Source organism: Pristis pectinata, chromosome 22 (assembly GCF_009764475.1).
Source record: "Pristis pectinata isolate sPriPec2 chromosome 22, sPriPec2.1.pri, whole genome shotgun sequence".
NCBI classification, from domain to species: Eukaryota; Metazoa; Chordata; class Chondrichthyes; order Rhinopristiformes; family Pristidae; genus Pristis; species Pristis pectinata.
The window spans coordinates 317053-334085 of NC_067426.1; the positions used below are offsets into that span (position 1 = coordinate 317053).

At 42.8% G+C, this 17033-nt stretch overlaps 1 protein-coding gene across 3 annotated transcripts in view; it reads left to right on the forward strand.

The window, feature by feature from the left end:
• LOC127581647 (alpha-taxilin-like) overlaps positions 1 to 17033 on the forward strand; it is a 66208-nt gene that overhangs the window by 9283 nt on the left and 39892 nt on the right. For all 3 annotated transcript variants that reach the window (XM_052036208.1, XM_052036211.1, XM_052036210.1), the window contains exons 3-5: positions 10390 to 10481; positions 10915 to 11085; positions 16499 to 16693. In XM_052036208.1, coding sequence (XP_051892168.1) covers positions 10390 to 10481; positions 10915 to 11085; positions 16499 to 16693 — 458 coding nt within the window. The remainder of the gene's footprint in view (positions 1 to 10389; positions 10482 to 10914; positions 11086 to 16498; positions 16694 to 17033) is intronic.

Below are 17033 nucleotides of genomic sequence, written 5' to 3' on the forward strand. Positions count from 1 at the left end.
AGAAAGAGAGGAAAATCTGGGAAATGCAGACAGTGATGGGGAAAATTCTGCAATGTATAATGTAATAATCTTCAAAAGAATAATAGGATTGAAGAGTTAAGATGGATTTATGAAAAAAAAACACAGGAACGGGTCCTTCGGCCCAACGTGTGCACCAACCATGATGCCGGTCTAACTTATCCCATCTGCCTGCACACGGTCCTTATCCTTCTAGTCCCTGCCTGTTCATGTATCTGTCTAAATGCTGCTTAAATACTGCTATTGCCTCTGCTTTCACCTCCCCTGGCATTGTGCTCCAGGAACTCTATTTTTTAAAAAAAAAACTTGCCTTGCACATCTCTATTAAACTTTCCCACTCTCACCTCAAAGCTAAGCCCTCTAGTATTTTCCATCCTAGGAAAAGGACCCTAACTATGCCTCGCATTATTTTTTAATACCTCTACTGTTCTTCCCACCACCTGCCCCCTCCTGCCTCTGCTCCAGAGAAACCTACCCAAGATTGTCAAATCTCTCCTTATAGCTAATGCACTCCAAATCAGGCAACATGCTGATTACTGCACCTTCTCCAAAACCTTCCTGTTGTGGGGCAACCAAAACTGCACAAAATACTCCAAATGTGGAATCTCCAGTTTTATTTAGCTGCAGCATAATTTACCAACTTTTATACTCAATATCCCAACCAATTGCATGCCATTACCACCCTGTCCACATATGTGACTTTCAGGGAGCTATGAACTTACCACCCAAGATTCTTCTGTACATCAATGCTCCTAAAGATCCTGCCATTTACAGTAAACTTTTGCATTTGACCTCCCAAAATGCATCACTTTGCACTTGTCCAGATTAAACTCCATCTGCCATTTTTCTGCCCAAATTTCCAACTGGTCTATATCCTGCTGTATCCTTTGATAACTTTACTCACTATCAATAACTGCAGCAATTCTTGTGTTGTCTTTATATTTACTAATTAGACCACCTACATTTTCACTTGGATCATTTCTATATATTACAAACAAGAGGTCCCAGTGCTGATCCCTGTGGAGCACCACTGGTCACAGATCTCTGCCACTACACCCTGTCTTCTATGACCAAGAAATTTTGGATCCAATTTACCAACTCATCGTTGTAATCTTCTGGACCAGCTTACCAGGTATCTTGTTTACTAAAGTTCATGTAGGCAACGTCCACTGCCCTACCCATATCAGTCATCTTTGTCACTTTAAAAGATACTCACATGTCAGATGTGGATTTGCCCCCAAACAGCTGCTCCCAAACTACTCTCCCCGGTTCCTGCCTAATACTGTTGTAATTTGCCTTCCCCCAATTTAGCACTTTCACCCAATAACTGGCCTTATCCTTATCCATAAACTATCTTAAAATTTGATCACACATCTGCTTGACTTCTTTGGGGATGTGACTAGTATAATAAGAGGAACCAATGGATGTGATAAATTTGGATTTTCAGAAGGATTTTGCTAAGATTCCTAACAGGTGGTTGGCCAACAGAGTTAGTGTGCATAGAATTGTGGGTAATACACTGACATAAATAATCAGTTATTGGACAGAAAGCAAAGAGTTGGAATAAATTGATCCTTCTCCAGTTGTCTGACCATGGGGTACCACAGGGAGCAGTAGTTGGCCCCACGTATTCCACAATCAACAATCTGGCTGTGGGGACCAAATGCTATATTTCCAGCTTTGCTAACGAGACTGAATTAATGAGATTCTGAGCATGGGAGGATGTAAAGAGAAGGTAGGAATAAGCTGGGCAAGAAAATGGCAAACAGAATCTAATGTGGAAATGTGTTGAACATAATAGAAAGTGTTAAGTGGTAAGAGATTGAGTAGAGTTGATGTTCAAGGTTATAGGGCTGTGCTGGTACACAAATCACTGAGGGCCTGTATGTGGGCGAAGCTCATGTTTAGGGTGGACAAATGGAATGATGACTGTATTTGATGACAGGAATAAGTAAGTCTTATTGCAATTGTACATTGATATTTCCATCCTGGGCGAAAGGACTCTGACTATCTATCCTATCCATACTCATAATTTTGTACACCTCAATCATCTAATGAAACTCCTCCACTCCAGGGAAAAGTGACCTAGCTTCTCCAATCTATTATTGTTACAATTGTACAGAATAGTGGTGAGGCCACACCTGGGGAGTACTGTGCACAGTTTTGGTCCCCTTATTTAAGAAAGGATAGACTGGCAATGGAGGCAGTCCAGTGGATTCAGTAGGTAAATAATGGGGTTGAGTGGCTTATCCAATAACGAATGGTTCAAGAAATTAGATCAATATTCTTTGGAGTTCAGTGGAATGAAAAGTTTGTGATCTTATTGGAACTTATAAGATCCTTGGGGAAATGACAGGGTAGATGTGGGAGAATCTAGAACAAGGGCACATAGCTACAAGATTAGGGGGTGGTCATTTAACTGAGGAGGGTGGGACCTTAGAATATAGAAAACATAGAACAGTACAGCGCAGGAACAGGCCCTTTAGCTCACAATGGCTGCACTGACCAGCATTCTAATCTAACTCATCCCTTCTGCCTGCACATGGTTCCTCTGTTTCCTGTCTGTTCATGTCTGTCTAAATCACTGCCTGCATCCACCTCTTCCCCTGCAGTGTGTTCCAGGCACCTCTCACACTGTGTACATAGAAATGCTTCATAAATATCTTTTAAACTCCTTTCCCTCCCCAAGCCCCCTCTTTCTCCCCCCCCCCCCCCACTTTAAACCTATGCCCTCTAGTATTTGACATTTCCACCCTGGGGAAAAAGACTCTGGTGTCCCCACCTCTCATAATTTTATATACTTCTGAGGCTGCCCTTAAGCCTTTGATGCTCGAGGGAACAATCCAAGTCTGCCCAACCTCTCCTTTATAGCTAATACTGATGAACCTCCTCTGCACCCTCTCCAAAGCCTCCACATCAATCCAATGGTGAGGTGACCAGGACTGCACACAATACTTCAAATGTGGCCGAACCTAAGTTTTATACAGCTACAATGTGTGGGAAGTCACATATGACAAATCTCATGGAGTTCTTAGAGGAGGTAACCAAGAGGATAGATGAGGGTAGGGCAGTGAATGTTGCCTATATGGACTTTAGCAAGGCCTTTGACAAGGTCCCTTGTGGCGGGCTAGTCTGGAAGGTTTGATCTCATGGGATCCAGGGGGAGATGGGATTCGTAATTGGCTCAGTGGTAGGAAGCAGAGGGTAATGGTCCCGGGTTGTTTCTCAGACTGGAGGCCTGTGTCTAGGGGTGTACCATGAGGGACAGTTCTGGGACCTTTGTCTGTAATTTATATAAACTATTTGGATGTGAATGTACAAGGCATGGTTAGTAAGTTTGTAGATAATACTAAAATTGGTGGTGTTGTAGATAGTGTGGAAGGTTATAAAAAATTAGAGGAGGGGGATGGAAACTAGGATGTTAAGATACAAGATGTTAGGGTAAGGGAGGAAGTTTGTAGAAACAAGTCCAAGACAGTGTGTAGTGAGGATGGCAAGAAGGACAGGCAGGTGAGAAGTCAGGATAATTTGCTGAACAATAGAAGTACAACAAATCAGGATGTTGGGATACAGGATGTTGGTATACAGGATGAGGTATATAGAAACATGTCTAAGATAGTGTGTAGTGAGGATGGTAAGAAGGACAGGCAGGTGAAAAGTCAGGATAATTTGCTGAACAATAGGAGTACAACAAAATCAATAGCAGATACTGGACTAAATGTTACTATATTTAAATGCACGTAGCATTAGGAATAAAGTAGATGAACTAGTGGCACGACTGCAGGTTAATAAATATGACATTGTGGCAATCACCGAGTCATGGCTTTATGACGGATGTGATTGGGAACTGAATGTCCAGGGGTACACAGTGTATAGGAAGGATAGGCGGGTAGGCAGAGGGGGAGGTGTGGCCATGACGGTTAGTAGTGATATAACATCAATAGGAAGGACATTGGGTCAGAAGAGGTGGAATCCTTGTGGGTGGAGCTAAGAAATAGCAAGGGTAAAAGGACAATAGTAGCAGTTATATATAGACCCCCTAATAGCAGTCAGGAAGTGGACGATAAGTTGCAGTTTGAAATAGAAAAAGCATGCCAGAGTGACAATGTGAAGATAATTATGGGGAATTTTAACATGAAGGTTGGCTGGGAAATCCAGCAAGGCAGTAGAACTCAGGAGAGTGAGTTTGTGGAATGTCTACGGGACGGTTTTTTGGAGCAACTTGTTGATGAACCCACCAGGGGATCGGCTGTTTTGGATTGGGTGCTGTGTAATGAACCGGAGGTGATTAGGGAACTAAAGGTAAAGGAACCATTGGGAACAAGTGATCACAATATGATTGAGTTCAGTTTCAAATCTGAGAAGGAGGAGCTGAGAACTGGTGTATCGATATTTCAGTAGAACAAAGGAAATTACAGTGTATGAGGGAGGAGTTGGCCCAAATTGATTGGAAGAGTAAGCTAGCTGGAGGGACGGCGGAGCAGAAATGGAAGGAATTTCTGCAAGTAATAAGAAAAATGCAGGATAGATACATTCCAAGAAAAAAGGTTTTGAATGGAAAAAAGGCACAAATGTGGATAATGAGAGAGGTGAAGGCTAAAATAAAAGCAAAAGGGAGGGCATACAAGGAAGCAAAGATTAGTGGGAAAACAGAAGACTGGGTAACTTAAAAACCTGCAGAAAGAAACTAAGAAGGTCGTTAGGAAAGAAAAGATGAATTATGAAAGGAAGTTGGCAGATAACATTCAAAAGGATACTAAGTTTTTTTAAATATATAAGGAGTAAAAGACAGACGCGCGTTGATATAGGACCAATTGATAATGGTGCGGGAGAGATTATGATGGATGATAAAGAGATGGCAGAAGAACTAAGTGAGTATTTTGCATCGGTCTTCACTGTGGAGGACATCAGCAATATACTGGTTAGTCAGGGGTCTCACGGAATGGAACTGAGTTCAGTTAAGATTACTAGAGAGAATGTGCTAGGAAGACTAAATGGGCTAAAGACTGATAAGTCTCCCGGACTGGATGAGGTGCATCCCCGGGTTCTGAAGGAGGTGGCTTTAGAGATAGCGGAGGCACTGGTGATAATTTTCCAGGAATCGATAGACTCCGGCATGGTTCCTGAGGACTGGAGGGTTGCAAATGTAGTTCTGCTGTATAAGAAGGGTGGGAGGCAGCATAAAGGAAATTACCGACCTATTAGTCTGACGTCAGTGGTGGGAAAGTTATTGGAATCGATCCTCAAGGATGGGGTTATGGAATACCTAGAGATGCAAGGCAAGATAGGTCCTAGCCAACATGGTTTTGTGAAGGGAAGATCCTGCCTGACCAACCTATTGGAGTTTTTTGAAGAAATCACAGGTAGGGTAGATAAGAGAGAGGCAGTAGATGTTGTGTATTTAGACTTTCAAAAGGCCTTCGACAAGGTGCCACATAAGAGACTGATTAATAAGATGAGAGGTCATGGAATTACAGGTAGGATAACAGAATGGGTGGAGCATTGGCTGGTTGGCAGGAAGCAAAGGGTGGGAATAAAAGGATCTTGTTCTGGTTGGCTACCGGTTACTAGTGGCGTTCCGCAGGGGTCGGTGTTGGGGCCGCTTCTTTTTACCTTGTACATTAACGATTTGGATGATGGAGTAAATGGTTTTGTGGCTAAGTTTGTGGATGACACTAAGATAGGTGGAGGAGTAGAGAGTATTGAGGAGACAGGAAGGTTGCAGAGAGACCTAGATAGTTTAGGAGAATGGGCAAGGAAATGGCAGATGAGATTCAATGTTGAGAAGTGTGCAGTTGTACACTTTGGAAACAGAAATAAACGGGCAGATTATTATCTGGAAGGAGAGAAAATTAAAAGTACAGAAGTACAAAGGGACTTGGGGGTACTCGTGCAGGATACCTTAAAGGTTAACCACCAGGTTGGATCGGTGGTAAAGAAAGTGAATGCTATGTTGGCATTCATTTCAAGAGGTAGTGTATAAAAGTAAGGAAGTATTGATGAGGCTCTACGGGGCACTAGTGAGGCCTCATTTGGAATACTGTGCACAGTTTTGGGCCCCATATCTTAGGAAAGATGTGCTGATGTTAGAGAGGGTTCAGAGGAGATTTACGAGGATGATTCCCGGAATGAAAGGGCTTACGTATGATGGGCATTTGCTGGCTCTTGGACTGTACTCACTGGAGTACAGAAGAATGAGAGAGGACCTCATAGAGACATTTAAAATGTTGAAAGGACTGGACAGAGTAGATGTGGCTAGGCTGTTTCCCTTGGTGGGTGAGTCCAGGACCAGAGGACACAATCTTAGAATTAGAGGGTACAGGTTTAAAACAGATGAGAAATTTCTTTAGCCAGAGGGTGGTGAATTTGTGGAATTTCTTGCCAGGTACAGCAGTGGATGCCCGATCATTGGAGTAGTTTAAGGAAGAGAGAGAGAGATATCTAAATAGTCGGGGTATCAAGGGATATGGGGATAAGGCTGGAAATTGGGGTTAGAATAGTTTTTTTTCACCTGCGCCCCCCCCCCCCCCAATTTCTCATTTTTTTCTTTTTTCCCTTTTCCTTGGAGCAGACTCGATGGGCCGAATGGCCTACTTCTGCTCCCTTATCTTGTGAGGAGGATCTTGATCAGTGAAGTATGAGGGCTCAGGATTGGTAAATGGTTTTCAATCCAGTTAAATGTGAGGTATTGCATTTTGGGAGATCAAACCAGGGTAGGACTTGTACAGTGAATGGTAGGGCCCTGGGGAGTGTAATGGAACAGAGGAACCTAGGAATGCGAGTGCATAGTTTGGTGATAGGGTGGTGAAGAAGGCGTTTGGCACGCTGGCCTTCATGAGTTAGGGCATTGAGTTTAGGAGGTGGGAAGTTATACTATACATTGAGGCTGCATTTAGAGTATTGTTTATAGTTTTGGTCACCCTGTTAAAGGAAAGATGTTATTAAACTAGGAAGAGTGCAGATAAGATTTACTAAGATGTTGGGGCCTGAGTTACAAGGAGAGGTTGCGTAAACTACATTCCCTGGAACATAGGAGATTGAGGGGTGACCTGATAGAGGTGTATAAGATTATGAGGGGCATAGACAGGGTGAAAGCACAGTCTTTTCACCAGGGAAGGGGTGCTAAAAACAAGAGGGCATTGGTTTAAGATCAGAGGCAAGAAATTTAAAAGGGACATCAGGGGCAGCTTCTTCATGCAAAGGATGGTGTGTATTTGGAATGAGCTGCAGAAATAGTGGTTGAGGTGGGCACATTAGCAACATTTAAAAGCCATCTAGATAAGTACATGGATAGGAGAGGTTTAGAGGGCCATGGGTCAAACACCAGGATATGGGACTAGCTCACTGGGCCACACAGTTGGCATGGACGAATGGGGCTGAAGGGCCTCTTTCTGTGCTGTATAACTCTACGAATATGACTTCCTGACTTTTATACTGAATGCCCCACCCTATAAAGGCAAGCATGTCATATGCTGCCTTTACTACTAATGTTGCCACTTTCAGGGAGTTATAGACTTGCACCTCAAGATCTCCAAGCACAGCAACGTAAGAGTCCTGCTATTTACGGCTTTCCTTTTGCATTTGACATCCCAAAATGCATCACCTTGCACTTATCCGGAATAAACTCCATCTACCATTTCACTGGCCAAATTTCCAACTGATCTCCGTCCTGTTTTTTCCTTTAACAACCTTCCTCATGATCCATAACTTGACCAAATTTTGTGTTGCCTGCAAACTTGCTAATCAGACCACTGTGTTTGTACTTTGGATGAAAACAAGAGGTTCCAATGCTGATCCTTTCAAAACACTGGCCACATAGCTCCAGTCAGGAAAAACACACCACCACTACCCTCTGTTGTCTATCATGAAATAGATTGGCACACGCATGGTGGGCTGAAGGGCCTGTTCCTGTGCTGCATTGTTTTATGTTCTAAGTTCCTACCCACCTCATTTTTAAATGACCAACTTTCCACAACTTCTTGCAAACAGTGGTGAATCTCTGAAATTAATTTCCCAGAAGGCTGTTGAGACTAGATCATTCGGGGTAGTTAAGGAGGAAGTAGTCCATTTTTGAAAGATCAGGGAATTGAGGCCTCTGGGGATCTGGTACAGAAGAGGATACAGGACCTGGGGCAGATCAACCATGATCATTGAATGACAAGCACTGGCTGAGTGACCACCTCCTACTCTTTTCTTATGTTATTTTCATTATTATGTGTGTACCGTTACAAAATTGTAAGGGTTAAAGTACAAAGGTACCCATAAAATAGCATTCATTGAATTTCTGCACTCATTCTGCTATAAAACACATGAGCTTGATTGTTGGGATAAAAGTGTTATGTCATGTAGTGAAAGACATGATGTGGGAGAGCAAATATTTAACGACGTGATAAAAATGTTTCTTTTCCTTCTCTGCTTTGAATAAGTTCGTCATATGATATTTAAGAAAACAAAATAAGCTGGTTCAATTTTATTTGTTAACATATGCCTCAAACCAGTAAAATTTATCTGAGTTGGGACAGCCCAACATAGATTGATATTTTAACAGCTACTTGGTAACGGTACACTCATAATAACGTAAAGAACATAAGAGCAGGAGGAGGTCACTCAGCCAGTGCCCGCCATTCAATGAGTTAACTTGTGTTCTTTACCTGATTTTAAATGAATCAGTTATTAAATGACCTCCACTTAATCAGGGCAAAGCCATTTCGGTAACTGATCAGTCGACGCATTGTTCTTTAGATGAGGTGAAAATTGTGTAATTCACTAGTTATATAATGTTTTATAAACTCTGGGTTCCTTTATCTCTTTGTATCAAATACTGAAAAACAAATTTTAGCCACTCCAAGTGGTGACGAGGAAAGATGTTTAAACTTCACTGTTAGTGTGTCTTTGAATGTATGTCTGAAGAGGAAATGAATTCCTCCAGTAAGTCATCTTTATATATGAAATCTTCAACCTGCACCAACTGATATTCACGGAACTGCAAAACATATGTTGACCTCTTCATTTCTAAAAGCTGACACTATTCTCTGTTTCATTCTTGACCTTTAACAACTGTATTTTACAGTATGTAAATCAAGAGTATCCCAAAGCCTGATTTTAAAATATTGAGCACAAGTGTATAGTATATGGATGTAAAGAATTACCATAGAACAATACAGCACAATACAGGCCCTTCGGCCCACCATGTTGTGCCGACCTTCAAACCACACCTAAGTCTATCTAACCCCTTCCTCCCACATATCCCTCTATCTTGAATTTCTCCATATGCTTATCGAACAATCTCTTGAACTTGACCAACATATCAGCCTCCACCACCACCCCAGGCAGGGCATTCCATGCACCAACCACTCTCTGGGTGGAAAAACCTCCCTCTGACATCTCCCTTGAACTTCCCACCCATTACCTTAAAGCCATGTCCTCTTACTTTGAGCATTGGTGTCCTGGGAAAGAGGCGCTGGCTGTCCACTCTATCTACCCCTCTTAATATCTTGTATACCTCTATCATGTCTCCCCTCATCCTCCTTCTCTCCAATGAGTAAAGCCCTAGCTCCTTTAGTCTCTCCTCATAATCCATACTCTCCAAACCAGGCGCAGCATCTGGTAAATCTCCTCTGCACCCTTTCCAACGCCTCCACATCCTTCCTATAATGAGGCGACCAGAACTGGACACAGTACTCTAACTGTGGTCTAACCAGAGTTTTGTAAAGCTGCATCATTACTTCACGGCTCTTAAACTCGATCCCATGATTTATGAAAGCTAACATCCCATAAGCTTTCTTAACTACCCTATCTATCTGTGAGGTGACTTTCAGTGATCTGTGGATATGAATCCCCAGATCCCTCTGCTCCTCTACACTGCCCAGAATCCTGCCATTCACCTTGTACTCTGCCTTGGAGTTTGTCCTTCCAAAGTGTACTACCTCACACTTCTCTGGATTGAACTCCATCTGCCACTTGTCAGCCCAGATGGAAATAAAAAAGTAATCTTGCTTAAAATATTAAAGAAATGTGTTATCTTTAACTTTATGCCTTTTGGAAATCAGGTCATCTTTTACTTGCTTAGCTATTCACAGTAACAAATTTTGACCAGGATGCCCAAACTTTTACATGCCACTGTAGTTCTTGTGCTCAAAAGCAGCTTCTGTGTGCTTGGTTTTGACCTTTTATCTGTACTGAATCTATCGAATTGAGCCTGGTGGTTCTGCCACTGCCTTTCACCACCCTCACCACCTTATTCTGCCAGGCCCTGCCTTCTCTTAAGGCTGAGAAGAATTAGAGAGCAAAATGTGTTTGGGAATTTTCGCACATTGATCAACTGTTTAAAAACATCCCATTAAATTTCTAATATATAATCATCTTTTTCAGGAAAGGAAATTACATTACTGATGCAGACATTGAATACTTTGAGCACCCCAGAGGAGAAGCTTGCTGCACTCTGCAAAAAATATGCAGATATGGTAAGTAAAATGTATTGAAGTGTATGATCATTATTCAGGCTGCCAACTGCAATTAACACGAGCAAATTACCATGGAAATATTACAAAGTGTTAATTGTGCGCGCCATCTAGAAAAAGAATGAACCTGAGTTTTGTTATTTAAAAAATTGGATGCCATGTGACTTAGAATCTATGTTCTGTGAACTCACTTCTTTTTTTTGGCACAACACATCACCACCACAATGCTGTTGTATGAGTCTTCTCTTCCAGTCCTCCTCAGCTGTGCTTTCCTTGCTCACATCCCATATGACATTTACTAGCAAGATGTTGCTCTAATGATCCTGAATTTGTTGTTTGTGATGTACAATGCCAAAATCGTACTTGTTTTTGGGTTGAAATTAAGTTATGTAAGTTTGATACCAACCCTAAGTAGCAACATGTGATCTTTCTGCAGCTTGAAGAGCATAGAAATACTCAAAAGCAAATGAGATTGCTTCAAAAGAAACAAACTCAGATCATCCAAGAGAAGGATCACTTGCGGAATGAGCATAGCAAAGCCATTCTGGCGCGCAGCAAACTTGAGAGCTTGTGTCGTGAGCTGCAACGCCATAATCGGACGCTCAAGGTAAGCTGATCTGGTCATTCTAAACAAGTGGGCAGACCATCTCATCTAGCTGCCTAATATATTGATACCGTAGCTCTTGCAGTTTAAGTAATTTTATGTATGTATCTGATAGTAAATTCCCCAGTCTTTAGGGGTGGTTAGGAACTGTGTAGCAGAGTCAATTTGGTCACGTGATAAGGAACAGAAGTCTCTGCTGCCATAGAGCATCCTCATCACACCATTAAACCCAACCCATTCTGTTCCTCTGGAGTTTCTATGGAGTTTTGTGGTAGAAGTGAAAAACAGAAAATAAGTTTAGCATAATTAGAGAAGGCCTTGAGGAACAACTTCTTTTGATTTGTACAATAATTGAGTTGGGTCTAGGTGCTCACAGTAACTCTTACCACAATCCTGTATTAGCATCAATGTTGATGAGTTTGTGTGTCTTTCATGTGATGGTGCTTATCCATTTCCCTTCTACACACATCATATTCACAGTCATTCTATGTAATGGTATCTTATTCCAAGGTTTGGATCTCTTTGAAATGTTTGCTTGCTTTCATGAGTGTTTAGGGCAGGCACAGTAGTGTAGCGGTTAGCGTAATGCTTTACAGCGCCAGTGACCTGGGTTCAATTCCGGTTGCTGCCTGTAAGGAGTTTGTACGTTCTCCCTGTATCTGCGTGGGTTTCTTCTGGGTGCACCGGTTTCCTCCCACATTTCAAAGATGTACGGGTTAGGAAGTTGTGGACATGTTATGTTGGCGCCAGAAGTGTGGCGACACTTGCGTGCTGCCCTCAGAACACTCTACGCAAAAGATGTATTTCACTGTGTGTTTCGATGTACATGTGACTAATAAAGATACCTTATCTAACTTACTGCACATGTAACTTGTATTGTCTGCTAGACTCCCTCACAACGCTATAATCTATTCATATGGTTAATAGCTAATCTCATCAGTGCTTTAAAGATCTGAATTGTACATCTTCAAAGTTGAAAACACACCAAAGTAAAGAAAATACCAAAGGGTCGTTAAGGCAAATATTCCATCAAGTTCTTTCATTATGTATCTGCTAGCACACAAGGGGAAGAACTCTAGATAAAGTATTTCTACATTCATAATCACCACCTCCAAGAAGAGTACACTAACCTGACATAGAAATATATTCATTGTCACTCCGTTTAAATCCTGGAATTCTCTCTTCAACAGCATTGTGAATGTACCCTCAGCAGGAGGATGGCAGTGGCTCAAGAAAATGTCATTTTCTTCTCGAGGAGCTAGGGATGGGCAATAAATGTTGGTGTTGCCAGCAACGTCCACATTCTAAAAAAAATTATTAAAATTTTTGGAAAAATTATGGGTACAGCTTCATATAATGGGATGATTATAATTTTTGTTTATTTTTTTTTACTTCCTAGTGTCCTACTTTTATTTTGTAACAATCTGTGGTGTTTATGAACCGATTCGGAGGGCCAAAACTTTTTTTTTAAAACCAGCTAAAACAGACTTCAAGTGATGCCATTTCCTCTGGGTGCTCCAGTTTCCTCCCACATTCCAAAAGATGTACAGGTTAGGAGCTGTGGGCATGCTATGTTGGCGCCTGAAAAGTAGCGACACTTGCAGGCTGCCCCCAGCACATTCTTAGCAATGCAAAAAGACGTATTTCACTGTGTGTTTCAATGTATATGTGACTAATAAATATATATCTTATCTATTGGTCCAAAGCTTTGCAGATTATGGTTTCTCAGATGCATGGACGTATAGGAAATGGGGTGATGGCAGAGGGTTGTTTTATGATTGGAAGCCTGTGACGAGTCTACAACAGGAATCTGCCATTGTTATTATGTTAGAGATGAACTTGGGGGACATGATGAGTAAGCGTACAGATGACACAAAAGTTGTTTGTGGTGTTGATAGCAATGAAGGAAGACATTAATCAGTTGGTAAGATGGACGGAACAATTCTCGGTGGAATTTAACAGTGGAAAAAATGTGAAGTGTTGGATTTTGGGAGGACTATAAGGGTAGGACATACACAAGCAATGCAAGCAACCTGTGGGGTATTGAGGGTCTTGCTGATATTTCTCATTAATCCCTGCCTTTCCATGTGTAGATTATGATGTACATCTCCAAGGATTGCTGAGGGTGGCAGCACAGGTAGATAAGGTGGTGAAGAACGCGTACAGGATACTTGCCTTCATTAGCTGAGGCACAGAATACATGAGCAGGGACTTTATAAAACATTGTATGTTCCTGTTAGAATAAAAGGCAAGGCTAATGGGTTCAGGGAGGAGATGTCACTACCAATCCACACTGACGGTGGTCTCCTGATAGGGAAGTTGAGGATCCAGTGCAGAGGGAGTTACAGAGGCCCAGGTTTTGAAGCTTGTTGATTAGTACTGAGGGGATGATGGTGTTGAATTCCGAGCTGTAATCGATAAAGAGCAGCCTGACTTATGTCTTGCTGTTGTCTAGGTGCTCCAAAGCCGAGTGGAGAGCTGGTGAGATTGGTCCACTGTAGACCTGTTGTGGCGGTAGGCAAATTGCAGCGGGTCCAGATCCTTGCTCAGGCAGGAGTTAATTCTAGCCATGACCAACCTCTCAAAGCACTTCATCACAGTAGATGTGAGTGCTACTGGGCGATAGTCGTTGAGGCAGCTCACCCTGCTCTTCTTGAGCACGGATATGATTGATGTTCTTTTGAAGCAGGTGGGAACCACTGACTGCAGAAGTGAGAGGTTGAAGATGTCCTTGAACACTCCAACCAGTTGGTTGGCACAGGTTTTCAGTTCCCTGCCAGGTACACTGTCAGGGTCTGACACCTTGCAAGGGTTCACCCCCTTGAAGTTTTGACATCTGCCTCTGCGACAGAGATCACAGGGTTGCCAGATGCTGTGGGGATTCACATAGGTGTAGTATTATTCTCCCTTTAAAAGTGTGCATAAAAGGTGTTGAGCTCATCAGGGAGTGAAGCATCACTGACACATATATGCTGTTAGGTTTCACCTTATAGGAAGTCATGACATGCAAATCCTGCCACAGCTGTCATGCATCCGTTTGTGTCTCTAACTACACTCGGAATTGCTTTTTCACTTTCATGATGGCCTTCCGTAAGTCATACCTAGACTTCTTGTCGGGTTCTGGATTGCCGGTCTTGAATGCCACAGATCTAGCCCTCAGCAGACTGCAAATCTCCTGGTTCTCCAGGGCTTCTGGTTTGGGAAGACTTGGTATGTTCTCAATGGCACAGACTCATCCATGCAGGTCTTGATGAAGTCAGTGGTGGCTGTGGCATAATTATTCTGATCCGATGATGAATCCCTGAATATGGTCCAGTCCACAGATTGAAAGCAGTCTTGTAAATGGTCCTCCACCTCCCTTGACCAGACATTCGTGGTCCTCACCACTGGTGCTGTCGTCCTCAGTCTCTGCCTATATGCTGGGAATAGAAGTACAGCCAGGTGATCGGACTTGCCACAGTGCAGGCATGGGATGGCACAGTTAGCGTTCTTGGTGGTGTAGCAGTGATCGAGTGTGTTGGCTCCTCTGGTTCCACAGGTGACATGTTGGTGGTGGTTTGTCAGAGACTTCTTCAAGTTGGCCAGATTGAAGTTCCCATGATTATCGGGAAGGCATCAGGGTGTGGTCTCGTGACTGTTGATCACTGTGCTCAGCTCCCCTAGTGCCAGCTTGGCATTTGCCGCGGGTGGAATGTACACCGCTACCAGGATGATGGTGGAGAACTCTCTCAGCAGGTAGAACGGACAACACTTGACTGCCAGATGTTCCAGGTCGGGAGAGCAGGACTGTGACAGAACCACCACATCTGTGCACCACGAAGAGTTAATCATGGAGCAAATGCCGCCGCCTCTGTCTTTACCTGATGCCGCCGTCTGGTCCATGTGGTGGGTGGTGAAGCCTTCAGGCTGGAGCACTGTGTCCGGAGTGCTGGGGGTGAGCCATGTCTCTATGCAGCAGAGTACACAACAGTCCCTGATATCCCTCTGGTACTGCAGTCTTGCTCTGAGGTCTTCAGTTCAATTTTCCAGGGACTGTACATCTGCCAGGAGAATGATATTGGGGGGAGTGGCCTTTAGGACCCTGCATTTCAGTTTTACCTGCAGCCCTGCCCTGCTGCCACATTTTCTGAGACGATGGAGACCTTCACTGAGCTTCCAGCTGCTGCATTCACTCCCTGGGTGGTCTGGAGTCAGGTCTGAAGATTCCAGCTGTGGTAGTTGGAGCTGCACATAAAAAGTTGCCACTCTCCAGCGCCATGCATTGACCTGAAATATTAACTCCGTTTCTTTCTACACAGATTCTGTCAGACTTCTGAGTATTCCCACCATTTTCTGTTTTTATTTTTGATTTCCAGCCTTTACAGTAAATTGCTTTTGGATAGGTTACATTTGGACCCTTTATCCAAGTCATTAAGTATGTAAATAGCTGAGGCTCCACTAGTTACAGCTCAGCAACTTTAAAATTACCCATTTATCCCTTGTGTTTTCTGTTTGTTAACCATTCTCTCTATATATAGATCTATTTTACTCAGATATATTTTTGCAAGTTGGTCTTTGTTATGAGAAAGGTTCTTCTGGATCTTAAAGATAGAGGTATCTGGACACACAGTCTTTACTTCAAAAAGGAGAATTTTTATTTACAAAGACAGACGCGGGAACAGAATGTGAAGGAACAAATGCACACTCGCACTCAGGTGATTGCGAAACGTGGGGGGAGTTGCAATGGGTGAAGTGTGCATGCACGCGCATGCAACGAACTAGTACAAATGATCAGAAAACGAACAATTACGTTGTCTGAACCCCCTGAATCTGGACAAACAACAGCTCTACGCTACTGGGAATTTACTTAGGATGCTCCTAGACCCCTGTGGAAGTGCACCCTCTCACCTGTGGTCTCGACCCCGGCAGCAATCGGAAAAGTGGGAGAGCTCCCATGTGTACCATCTTTTATCGGGCTGTAGCTGGGTGGAGCCCGCTCAGGTAATTCAAACAAGCCAATGATTCGGGGATAAGAACAATTGTGGGTTACAAGCCAATCCTTGGGTGTGCTCTTAATGGGTGGGGCGGAGCCGGACCCTTGAGTGATGGTGGTGTAGCTTCCAACCTGATAGGCAATGCTATCATCCGACCATGGGGGTCGGTAGTGTTGTCACTGTCATCTGACCCCTGGCCTCTCATACTACAGTCTTTTATCTTGGAAAGCTTGTCTTCATGATGTTCATATCTGACTGCCCAGATGAGGTTTACTTTGTAACAGAAAATTTTGTTAGCCATTGGGTCAATATCTGCTTTACTGTGCATCTTAAAATGTGAAGGATGCAACAAACAAAATTGTGCTGCCTTTTTTATGTTTGTCATATCACTAAATAGTTTGGTGGAGTATTAAATTTTATCTGTTTGGAAAACTTTTCCAAAGGAAGAAGGTGTTCAACGTGGAAGAGATGAGGAAGAAAAGCGTAAGGAGATCACTTCTCACTTCCAAGTAACTCTGAACGATATCCAGGCACAGATGGAACAACACAATGAACGGAATTCCAAACTGCGCCAGGAAAACATGGAGTTGGCTGAGAAATTAAAGAAACTTATAGAGCAATATGAGCTGCGAGAGGAGGTAAAACTTCTATTGTAATGTTTATCAGAGAACTGCCTGTTTCAAGGTAAAATAACCAAATAGAATTTAGTCGTTGTGGTTCTTGGTAGTTTTACATCTTGTTCATTGAATTTTAAGTAATTAGGTATGTTACCGTGGATTGTTAGGGATGCATGCATCTGTCTGGTGTGTGATTAGTCCCATTGCTGACATGGAAGGTTGAGCATTGGAACACAAAAGGAAAATTGCCCACAATTCAGCATCATTCACTGCCATATCATCCTTGAATTCCTGAGTGGTTGGATAATTTTATCTCTAACTGCCTGCCAAAGAAATGGGACACAATGGAATTTGTCTTGAA